Source organism: Filicampus tigris, chromosome 11, assembly GCF_054856515.1.
Source record: "Filicampus tigris isolate MCC_2025a chromosome 11, RoL_Ftig_1.0, whole genome shotgun sequence".
Taxonomy (NCBI): domain Eukaryota; kingdom Metazoa; phylum Chordata; class Actinopteri; order Syngnathiformes; family Syngnathidae; genus Filicampus; species Filicampus tigris.
The window spans coordinates 6,736,892-6,749,315 of record NC_141227.1 but is presented as its reverse complement, the minus strand read 5'-3'; the positions used below and the strand labels follow the sequence as shown (position 1 = coordinate 6,749,315).

Here is a 12,424-nt window from a genome sequence, read left to right as displayed (position 1 = left end):
ATCCCTCAAACAAAGCACAGGCATATGCTCTTCCTACGCTCTCCAAAAACTATGAAACTCGATCGTGATTTTCTTCTACTCCTCAATGTAACAAGACGTATCTTCTTCTACTCATCTGTGTAACTACACGTATCTCAATACGAGGACCCACACTGCCCCTAAGTGGCCAAGTCGTGCACAGCTTGAATAGCGCTCCATCAAATGCACACAAACACACACACAAACAGGGCAATACATAAGGTTTCGAAAGTATCAATACTTCATCAAAGTATAGATACTTGGTATCGGCACAAAAAGTATCACAATAAATCGCAAAACAATATTTTTTCCCAGCCCTAATGATAAGCATGCAGGATAATGATATGGGCTGCTTTCTTCGCTAGCAGTGCCATTCTTAGTGGTATTGCTTGCTCTGTAGCTAACCAAATCAATAATAATCAATACAATTTAAGCGCATCATATGCTTGAGGATAAGAAAGAAAAGAAAAAAAAATACTCATACTGTCGTAGAGACATTTGTGAAGCTTGTACTTAAGTAAGATATACATAACTATTTAGATGAAAACATATCATTCTAAAGAACAAGAATCGGTAAATCAAAATAGGTATGAAAGTATGCACAGAGTAGTGGTCCTCTTTCCTGAAGGAACCCGCCTCTGCCATCGCCCTGTCCTTCACTGGGGTAACCGGTGCTAATGCTGACTTGGGTGTAATAGGAAGCAAGACACCTCCACATCTATATCTCTTCTTTAATTAGCGCGGCCACAGGACTCTGGGGCCCTCTGACACCGCAGGCTGATGAGACTGCCGTAACTGTCCAATAACCTGCTGAACACCATTACTGTAGGCCCGAAATCTTATGAATTAAATCCTAATATTAATAAGCATTACCAGTCGGTACCGCTCCTCTTACATTATCCTCAAAGACAATCTTAGCTCGTTGATTTTGATTGAAGCGGGAATAGCCTGCAAATGGTTGCGTGTAATATGCAGCGAAGGGATGAGGGGCCACTATAGGTGGATTTCATTTCGAGTCTGTTGCTGTAATGTATATGTGTGGCTTACCTTTGAAATCAAACTGCTGGATGTTTTTCAAAGACTCATGAATGAAGTAGAAACTCCCCAGTGCCTGAAAGAACAGCAAAGAGAAGATGAGGCAGAGCGAGCTGCTCGTACATATTTTGCATAATGTTCAATGAACACACATCTTGTTGTAATTCTATTTCTTTTGTAATCATTCAAGACGAAGGACAAAATGTATTTGATCACATTAAGTCCGCAGTTCCCAAGAACTACATTTTGTGGATTCTGCAAATCATCACAATATAAGTGTTTGTTACACTGAAGCTCTGCTCAATTAGAAGTACAATTGGGATCATATCCAGAGTACAGTAAACAGTGCAATCTGTGTATGCACCAGAGCTGGGCAGTCCGTCCCTGGGCCGGACCGGTCGGACCCTCCGGCCCGGCCGGATGCCCATTTTTGGGGCGGAGGGGTCGGGGGTGACAAATTTTTAAAAATGGCTGGACTAAGCATGGCCGGAAGTGGGTTTTTGTCCTCCCCACTAATCGGCCCTCATGCGTATGACGTGCTCGCGAGGCGGCCAAATTTCATCTCAGCCTACTCGGTGAAAGGCTTCTTTTTAGGCTTCTTTCAAAACAAATTGTGTCCGGGAGGAAAACCAAGCTGCGCGCAGCACTCAAGTATGACACTGGCACGTCATGCACTTCAATACTTCCGGAAATCACCGTAGCAAACCTGCTGTGTAGTGGTTTGCTGGCATGCTTTTATTTTGAAGGCCGGGAAGTGTGAAGGAGGGGAAGTCTCAAAAATAAATAAGTAACTTGCTGAGTGATTGCAGACTTCTGACTTCGTCTGTTGGATCCAAATAATTATACAATACGACAAAACCAACCCCATGGCTTGCACTGGAAGTAAGTACACGCAGCTGGTTTGTTGTGTCTTTCACAACTTAATAACTTGGAGAAGTCGCGGACCTCAGCTTCTTTTTACTGCGTAAACTGCATTCACAGACGAGTTGAATCACTGATAACACTTGAAATTATATCAGTCCGCGCATGTCGCGGTGCACTGAGGAAATCACAGGGCGAATAACTACGCGTGGAAAAGTAGGTCCATACACTACATGGTTAAGTATGTGAGTAAGTGGCGCGTTTGAAGCGTGTCCACAGCGGGTTTGAATAGTAAGTTAGCCAGCTAATTGTCTTTAAATATACCTCTTCCGTTAGCATCTCTCCGGCAGGGGCATCATGCACGTTTTTTTTTTTTTTTGGAGGGGCGGGGGTCGGAACGGGGCGGGGGCCGACAATGTTTATGAACATGGCTGGGGGGGTCGCGGCCGGAAGGGTACCCAGGTCAAGGGTGGAGGGTCGTGGCCGGACGGGCAAAAAAGGGTCAAGTGCCCAGCTCTGGTATGCACCATACATACTTCTTCTAATGTGGCGACGCATCAATTTCAGCTAAGTAAAGAACGCATTCAGCATAACCTTTGAATGGAGATCTACTTCAATAGGCTTAAAATCGAAATTTTCTCTGTGAACAATCGGAAAACTTTCCCAGGAAAAAGTGAGTCACACAGATGGGGATTTGATGCGGTTCACAGTCCACTACACTGCTTTCTGTTGGCCCTATTTACATTTAATGCAACTGAAGGCAAAGCTCAGGCTCAAGCCGCTCTGTCTTTGAGAAGTCAAACCTCGGGCTCGGATAATTCTGAGTCTCTTTTCTCTTCTTAGGCAAAAGCTGGTGAGTAACTTTTTCGATAAAGAAAAATTAAAAATTAAATTACTAGTGGGTATTGCAAGAAGTTAATGGCTAAAACCACAAAGCAGAGATACGACAAGAAGTGAAGTCAAGGTGGAGAGGAATACAGCAAAAGAATGGTAAGTGATGAAGTGAAGATTTGAGGACTCGATCAGATAAAGGAGACAAGGCATGGGTTTAGTCTTCCCGTGTTTTCCTGCCGAGGCCTGAAGAAAACGCCTCTCTCCGACAGGATGGGAGACAGTCTGGGCCCAGCCTGCATTATTTATGAGTGCTGGCACATCTTGAGATTAAACATTTGCTGATTTGTCAAAAGCACAAACATGAGGTCCTGCTCATCTCCTTGACATATAAGTTCAGCCATCGGAAAAAAACACTGTCGCACATTTAATTGATGAGGGGAGCGGCTGGTGACCTGTACCTCCTGTGCGCTCCCCTACTTCCTCACTCTGATGGAGGACAGAGAAAAAAGGGGGACAGATAGAGGAGGGGGCTAGAGAATGAGAAGGGATAGCATTGGGCAAAGGCAATACTCAAGGTCACAGCTTCCCAGTTTTTCCTGGCTTCCAGGAAATGCCACCTCTACTGTGCGTACTTGTCTTTGGGTTCTCTTTCATCTTTCTACAAACAGTAAATGTCATATACATTGATAGAGAGGAAGGCACATCGTGCGGCCGGCTGCAGTTTGTGCAAATACTTCTTAACTGAAGACCTGGTTCTCAAAAGACTTTTGTAGGATTTTGTACAAAACTGAAACATTTTGTAATTATAAAAGGTTATTTTAATTTTTTTACTGCACTAATTTTTTATGAGAAGAGTATGTTCTGAGCATAAACATTGCGTGCGCAGCATGTCTGCGACATATTTGTGATTAAAAAGTCATTGTGTGATTAAATTTGAAAAGTTGCTGAAGTAGAAAAAAATAGCTGTGCGAATTTTACAGTACATATATATTAGGGATGCAGCTATAGAATATTTTGGTATTCAGATATCCTACTGAAAATTCTCTCGAGTAATTGGTTATTTGGATTAAAATAAAAAAAAAATGTATATTTTGGATTGGTTATAACTACAGAATACAAAAAAATTATAATTTCCACCTCATAATGAATGACCTACTGGTTTTCATTTTCAGGAAGTCAACCCAAACATTTTTTTTCCCAAAATATGTTCTGTGCAGTTGAGACAAGGCGTTCTGATTAATATTGCTGTTTTGGAATATGCGTTAAGCAGCAAAATTAACTCTTATTCCACAAACGCAATATTTATCAGAATGCATTGTATCAGCTAGTGGGCCTGTATAGAACATATTCTTGAAAAAAAATATGTTTGGGTTGACTTGCCCTTTAAATGTAAACTGCGTAGCAGCACACAATTTCCCTCTCTAGAGACATTTGTGAGATTTTACACAAATATCTCCCCATATTTAGGTCTATGAGACGAAGTGACGCCTGAACCACATCAGCGATTTTTTTTTGTTAAAAAATGACCTGTAGGAACAGCGACTGTATCAGGCCGACAGCAACAAAGTGTGCAGATTCAAGATACAGTCTCCTCCCAAAAAAAAACCCACAGCTTTCAAGAGGAAGAAAAGAACATTCTAATCAAAGTAGAAATGAACTGAAATTAGAAATAATCAAAATATGCACATCTCTGCATCCGAGCCATTCTTAAGAGAAATTGATGGAAACAAATGAATGCCCAACTATCCTTTAGTAGCTTTTTGTACACTACTTAACCTGCAACCCTGGTAAACATCAAGGTTCTAAAAGCAAGTGGCTGCTACGCTCCCTTTCATCTGCCTCACTGCATGGCCCTTCATGAAGAAGCTATTATATTAGCAGGCTACAATTAATCCATTTGTCTCTTAACATGACAGGCACCAAATATTCATTAGGGCTGGGCTGCGCTGACAGGCCATGCTTATCATTTACCAAGAGCTTTACAATGGCCTGTGTCAAACGTAGGTTTGTCACGTCTCACTTTATTGATTAGCTGCCAGATTTCCATGAAATAATTAAACGTATATTTTACATATTTATAAACCCCACTGCCACAGCGGCTACTTAATTCCCCATTAGTAAAATGCAGTCTATTAGGTGCATGATGCGGCGGAGCTAAGGGGAAATGAGTAATCCCCATAATTGTAGACAGAAAGACAATAACTGAACCATAAAAGCTTGGATTTTATGGCTTGTTCTGCCAATGTTATCTCTTATCGCGACTTGTATTGCCAATGCCACTCAGAGATAAGGGAACATTGGCTCTGCTCTCCTTTGTGTGTGTGTGTGTGTGTGTGTGGGTGGGGGTGGGTGGGTGTGTGCGTGCGTGCGTGTGTGTGTGTGTGTGCGTGTTCATGCAAGTGTGCAGTTGACATTTCTAATACCCCAGCAGATAAGAGCTGAACAAGTCCCAATAGACTGGCTAGTAGAAAATAGAGACTTGAGTACTGCAGTACATAGCCTGCATACTTTGCTCCCATGAATGCTTTATCGATACCGAGGGCTGCAGGAATTAGTTCTGACCAATGGAGAGAAGCAGGATTTCTGTGACCTCTGAATAGATTTTCTGCATTTAATGTGAAAAATGGGCCATAAAGCACACATAAAAGTAATAATTTTTCTTCAAGGTCTCACCTCCAATATGTGCTAAGGGAAAGCCACCAGTCCCAAGAGAGCTGCCACATACACACTCCAGTGACATCAGAGTGTCACTGTACAGCTTCTTAGAGTAATATTCTGCTGTTCCACAGCCACTAACAACGTGTGGCATAAGGGGTTTGTGTCCAGCGAGGTTTTAAGAGGAAAAACTGCAGACAGGCTCAAGGTTCTGGCCAGCACATAAACGAAGAGGGGCTTGTTTGCTGCCATCTAAATGTCAATTTGCTTCTGGGCATACACACTTGGTTCAATGCGTAAAACAGAGTGGTTTTAGATGAGCAGATAATTTTGTGCAAAAAGATGCAGTTGTTGTTGCATTTGGTGTTATGTGTAAGAGCCTCAGCCCAATCCAAAGACTTCCATAGCAAGTCTATTGGAAAAGACAGCGTTATCAGTCAGTCATTGGTCAAGTCAAAGGTCTCAAGTGGAGAAATAATGAATTATAAGGGCAAAAAACGTGTGTGGATGACATCAAATCAGTAAAAAGTAGGGATGTGCGCGACTAGTCGTTTAACGGTTTAACCGTCTACGATTTATTAAACGTTTAGTATTTTACTACGGTTAAACGCTGCATTAAGAATCACGCATCTTGTTCCTCACGCCTCTGCCTCTGTGAACAAGCTGAGCACCAAGAGAGAGAATTACTCACCTCCCCCCGGCCCACACGCACACATAGTAGGGGGCGGACACACACACCGCAGGTCTTAATGCTCAATTCGGATTTTTTTTGTGTAAGCGTTCATATTACATTATGAATGCGACCTCGGTCTTGTCTGCTGTATGAACACATGCATTGTCAGAGTGGCCCGCGTGCGTAGAAGGACGACTAAGACGACATCACACCCGACGTTGTGTTTGCGGAAGTAAATGTGGTCCAGCGTGTCGGGGCATTTATACAGTCAAGCGATTAGGTCGCAGGTAGAAATAAATGCAGTATTTGGGGGAAATTATGAGGCGAGGCTTTAATATCTCATTTCATGGAGACATTACTAACGATGACGTCACGTCTTAACCGTGCGTAAAAAATGGATCTATCTGAGCCGTGGTTGAATTACTACGATCGCCATAAATGTCCACTTTATGCTTCATGTTTCAAGGTGGATTAAATTTAAGTCAAATATAGTCAATTGTGTTACTCAAAACAACTTTGTAGATTTGATCCCCTGCTGCCAGCAGTTTCCCTCTGCCTGCGCGGAGCACATTTTGTGCTCCGGATGACGTCAATGGATATATGCGACCTGGCCGTTCAGGCTGCGAACGCATTGGAAAAGATCGGATACGTATCTGATCTAGGACTACATATGAAAGCGACCCAGGTCGCATTTAAAAAAATTGGAATTGAGGCTTCAGACTGTCATAAAAAAATCACAATTACAGGTCGCATATGGGCAAAAAAAATCAGATCTGGGTCGCATTTGCCTCCGGTGTGAACCTAGCCTAAGTTTGGGGAAGAAAAGTAAGTTCTGTCGAAGCCATGAAAAACAACTGCATCGTTTGGCAGTATTTTGATGCAGCAGATGACAACAAGGTCGTCTGTAGGCTTTGTAAGCATAAACTCGCTTACAACCACTCTCTCGGAGCGATGAGAAACCACATCCAAAGTAAATCTCGATGTGAACCTGCAGGTCGATGGCGGCGGGGCCAGTCAGACGAGCATGAGAGCGTTTGTTCCACACAGAAAAGATTACCCAACTAATTTGTAAAATGACGCGATATGCTGCCGCTTTCTTTTGTTGAGGGGAAACGGTTCGGAAAAATTAATGCTGTATATCGAGCCTGAGTAGGCTACGTGGTGCCAAGTCGCAAAACAATAGCCCCAATTCGAGAGTAGCCATAACCAAATGAAAGAGTAGATACTACGAGCGTTTGAGCGGGTCAGATATGTGGCCAATGCCTTAACTACAGACGGATGGACGTCCATAGCCACAGAATCTTACATGACTATAACGTGTATAACGTATGTGGATGAAGGACATCTCCGCAGCTGTGTGCTTCATACATGTGCGTTAGAGGAAAGGCACACAGCTGAAAACTCGGCTGCTCTCCTGCGCAGTGTGACAGGTACGTGGACACTAGAAAATAAAGCCGTCGCCTGTGTGCACGATAATGCAGCTAACATATGGCGAATGAGACCCTGCTGGACTGGGAGTCGGTACCATTACTCATTACATTATTCATAATAAATGTCATGCATTGCATTGGCAAATGTATCAGAAATGTATTTCTCTTTCAATTGTTCACTTTTATTCAGTCAGTTGTTGTTACATCAATAGAATTTAAATTAACAAACTGTCCTGAATGTTTGGGCTACAATAGCCCCTACTGTAAATACACAAAACATTTGCATTTTAAACTTTGAATTCAATATGTATTACAGTTCAAGTTTTCTTGCTTATAGACTAGTCGACTCGTCGCAAATAAAATTTGAGACTAGCCGGTGGCCAAATTAGTTGAAATTCCCATCCCTAATAAAAAGTCAGTGGACGGACAAATGGGACATCTCAACTGTTTTACTGGTAACAAGTGAATGCAATATTCTATCTTTCTTTGTCCATTGTAGCCCTTTCCCCCCAGAAAAGGGCCAATTAATATGCAAGATCTTGGGCTAAATGAGCAACTTCACAGGAGCTTCTTTGAACAAAATGTCCAATACTGCACAAACAGCTTGTTTGTCACCAGCGCCACAAAAGTAAGCTGCATCAATAGAAACGGTGTGCGTTTTCAGCCCAGTGATAGAGATGGAGAGGCCTTAGTATTTTCTACTGCTGCAGAGTACACTGCCCACCCCCAATCTGCCATATGTGTTTGCCAAGGCCCTCTCGCTGAGCCATTGATTGAGTATTCACAGTATTGAGCCACAATGTCTATTATTCATTGGCTGCCTGGAAAGCCTGACTGGATACACAAAAAAACTCTCATTAAAACTACTTCTATCACTTCCTGTGATTTGAGGGAGGCCCAAGTATTGGAACCATCTGTCATGTCCTGAATAAGCCCTTTTCTCAACAGCGGGGCTTTTTGTTACACAACACGCATATGCGACATAAAGGGAAATGTATTAAACAGATCAGAAAGAAAATGTAATATTAACTTAATTTCAAAGTGACAATTACATGAATTCATCTGCATTTGAACAGCCTTGTAGATAACGATTAAAACAGTTTCCAAAACAATGCTGACGATGCAACATCAAAGACTAAATTTGTTCCTGTTTCTCACACAATCAATAGGATTAGAATTTAGTTAAAACTGTCTGATCATGCTTGTTATAGTTATGATTACCATTATAAGGACAGTTATACTGCAATATTCCCTTAAGCGGAAAATCAAGAGTCACCAATGTTGACAGACATACAGATGATTGCTCAGTACACAACATCACTTGAAATTAGGGGAAGACGATTAATCAAAATTTAAACATGATTTCAATTTTGGCTCCTCTGGGTCTTCAAAATGTTATAATCGAAGAAAAATGATTAATGTGCAGAATGGCGTGGTGTGTGTGCAGTTTCTTCTGTTGTGAAAAGAACCTGAATGCAATGTGTTGCCTGCCTTCGCAAGCGTGTAGCCTATGTGATTCTGCCATCCCTAAGCGTCCTTTAAGCTGTTTAGTGACACCGCAGTTGGAGTTAACTGTAAAATTAAACACACAACAAAAAGATTTTCCATCAAAAAAAAATAAATCTTTAAAAACATTGCCAGTGCTAATGCTAAAGTCAATGTAAAATCCATTCAAATGTTAAGGGGAATTTAGCATCGATTACAGAGTGATATTCCTTCACATAAATATTCACACGAACGCTGTACAAACACGTACACACACAGATAACATGACAATACTCAATGGCACAGATTCTTCCCAATCTGTGAAAAACAAGTTGTATTAATAGAGCTCAATTGCGACTTTCTTATCTCATTGTAATTGCGTTCTTTATGCAATGCATAGCACCATTCTATCCCAAAGCAGCAACAGACAGTATTTGCATCCACCCATTATCTGTATTAGGTTTTATTTTGTGTATTTTTTTTCTTGCAATTATTTTCATATGTTCAATGTATTTTCTCATTGACCTTTCAATTAGATTTGAAATGGAGTTTTCAAGGATTCAAGGAATGTTACTTCACTCAAAATTCAAGGATACAAAGATCCAAGGACTCTTTTATTATACCACCACAAATTCCTACATGATATGGCACAAAATACAATACGTGAGGTCCCAGGTTAGGCCAGTAAGTCCCAAGACTTGTGAAAATAAAGAAGCAATAACACATGATGAGATGAATACAATAAAGAGATAAGAGGGATACCTTATCTTTATTACTTGTCTTCACTGTACTTTTTCACAGTTTGAATGTGTGCAAAATGCAAGGCATCAAAGGTTTGGATGTAGCAGAATGCAAGAGGCGTTCACATGATTTTTAAAAAGGCATTTTGAACTTGACAAAAAGAATAGAGAGTTCAAGAATTAAGTGTTCAACATGAAAGGATGAATGAGAATGAGTAAATACTAAGATATGAAGTCAATGAATAATAGTTCTATTAATTGGGATTTCAATCTCAATCAAAATAACTGTGATAAATATTATTCCCTTAACCATCTAGCCCTACTTGCACACGAAATAAGACATACTGCATGTACTTTTAAATGGCCAAATTCGCATTAATGTTCCACAAAATGTATATGCATTGAAAATTGTGACATTTACAATAGTGTAATATACCTACATAGAAAATAGGATTGCTGCATTGGTCAAATTTACCAAACTCAATTTATCCAATGATTGATTTAATTACAAGCAATCGCCCATTGCCGTAAAGGTCTGATATAATATCTGTATTTTATATTTGTGAAAGCTTTTGGCAGAGTGTTTCCAGGCTTTCACTTCATCATTCTAAAAAATCCCAGAATCCAGAGCGACACACGATCATGATTGATCTCAAAACCACTGATTTTATTTTCGTTTGAGGAAAATATTATGGATGGGGCTAAACAAGGCATAATAGGCCAAACCCATGGCAGCGCCTGACCTGCCAACAATCCAGACCCACTCCCAAGGTTGGCTGCCTCGCTGGGAAATATTGTGCATTAATTTCATTTAGTCTCCCCTCCAACATTCAATGGTAGAAGTTAATTAAATTGCTTGTCCATTGTGTTCATCCACTTACAAAGTTAATGATATTGTGCCGGGGAATTAAAGAGCATTTTATAAAGCGCACGGGATGGGAGCTGGCAGGCACTACATTGCCCAGTTGAACCCTGTCAGTCGGCGGGCTTCTGGACACCCTAATTAGCGGTGAAATGGATGCTTCCATCTGCCAATTTCCTGCCATGCTCATCAGTCGTGCGCTCCCTCCGCTAACCTGCCCGGCAGAGGTCTAAAGCAATAAAACCGTCACAGCACTGACATCCAACTAAATCAAACACACACACACACACACACAAAATACATGAATACATTGGACTTTAAAATTGACTTTTCTCCCCCAAGACCACATTATGGTCCAGCCTAATCAAGAAAGAAGAGTTTGATAACTTTGTTAAAATGTTTGAAATGCACTATAGCACCTTGTTTCTATTTTGAGACAGCATAGTTTGTATTTGCCTTCAGATAAAGCACAGCAAAAGTATTACGCTTCATGTTATATCGATCAGATGTTGCACTATTTGAATTTTTAGATAAAACATGCACGACTTCAAGTGTACTTGAAGAATTAATTCAAGTTAATGATATCTGCTACGTGCCCCAATTGGAAATAAGCATTCAGATTTTCACAGAAACTTGTGCTCACATAATGCGTATTTCAACTGCATATTGATTAAAATTTTGCTGCCAGTTATTTTTTTTAGCAAGGACATAAAAACGGAGGACGGCAGTAAATGAGATTAGCCCTCTGGAGGTTAAGACCCTGTTGACCATTCAGTGGAACTTGACAGTATGGACTTATAGTGGCATAGTTATCATTTGGATTGCGTAATTGCATCCACCTGTTTCGAAATTGTCCGACTGCAGTGCTAATGCTGCCTTTTCTGTTTCTGACTTTTGTTACTAAGGGTTAGGAGTACCTCAGACTTAACCACTTTAGGCTCAAGTCCTGCTATACACTTAACTCATTCACTGCCCGACATTTTCAGACCCTCTTTTACCCTAACATTTGAAAAAAAATTGATAAACATATAAATAAATTCCTGGTATTGAATCGATGGACTGTGAAAAGACAAATACATTGAATGAAAGGCCTGTTTTTAACATGTAAAAAACATGCAAATATCATAGTCAAATATCCTAATAATAGTCTAAAAATATTAGGACGCATTTTGCAATATTTTGGATTATATTAACGCCGTATGGCTGTTAGCGTTATCCTATTGACATGCATGTCAACGAGGCAACATTTAAGGCATTTCAATTATGACGCAAATATGAAAATACAAAATAATGCCAATGCAGCTCCAGTTTGATTTTAATGTTTTTGTTGGATGTGCTGTATACATTTGCAGTGCAAGGTGGGTGAAAGCAGTGCGTGATTGTGCATGAACGTATCTTAGAGGGAACACTGGCCTACATTACACACATCTTTTTCGGTTATACTTTAAGTCAGTCAAAGTGAAAAACAAACCTGGAATTTCATGTTCGAACTGTGTATTTCAAAAGACTTTCTGCACAGTATAAAAGTATTTATTTCCATTTAAAATTCTAGATGCGAAAACCTGCTCTTTTACAAAGACATGTACATATTTACACAGTTTACAAAACAACTTACAGTATGTGGGTGGCATTGTAGCCTACTTGCCAGAAGTTGTACGTTATAACTATGGTTTCTGGCCTTAAAAATATCACCATATTGAAAGAGGACATGAAGATGATGAATACTTTCCTAATAAGATCAAACTCAAAAGTCATAACAATTGAGATAATTAAAGTGACATTACATCCTCTATTGTACATAATCTCAGACCACTGCTTGGTTGCCACGGCC

At 40.5% G+C, this 12,424-nt stretch overlaps 1 protein-coding gene across 2 annotated transcripts in view; it reads right to left on the bottom strand.

The window, feature by feature from the left end:
• Positions 1–12,424, bottom strand: part of inpp5a (inositol polyphosphate-5-phosphatase A) — a 166,941-nt gene that overhangs the window by 85,960 nt on the left and 68,557 nt on the right. For both annotated transcript variants that reach the window (XM_086045492.1, XM_086045491.1), the window contains exon 5: positions 1,066–1,129. In XM_086045492.1, the coding sequence (XP_085901618.1) occupies positions 1,066–1,129 (64 nt within the window). The remainder of the gene's footprint in view (positions 1–1,065; positions 1,130–12,424) is intronic.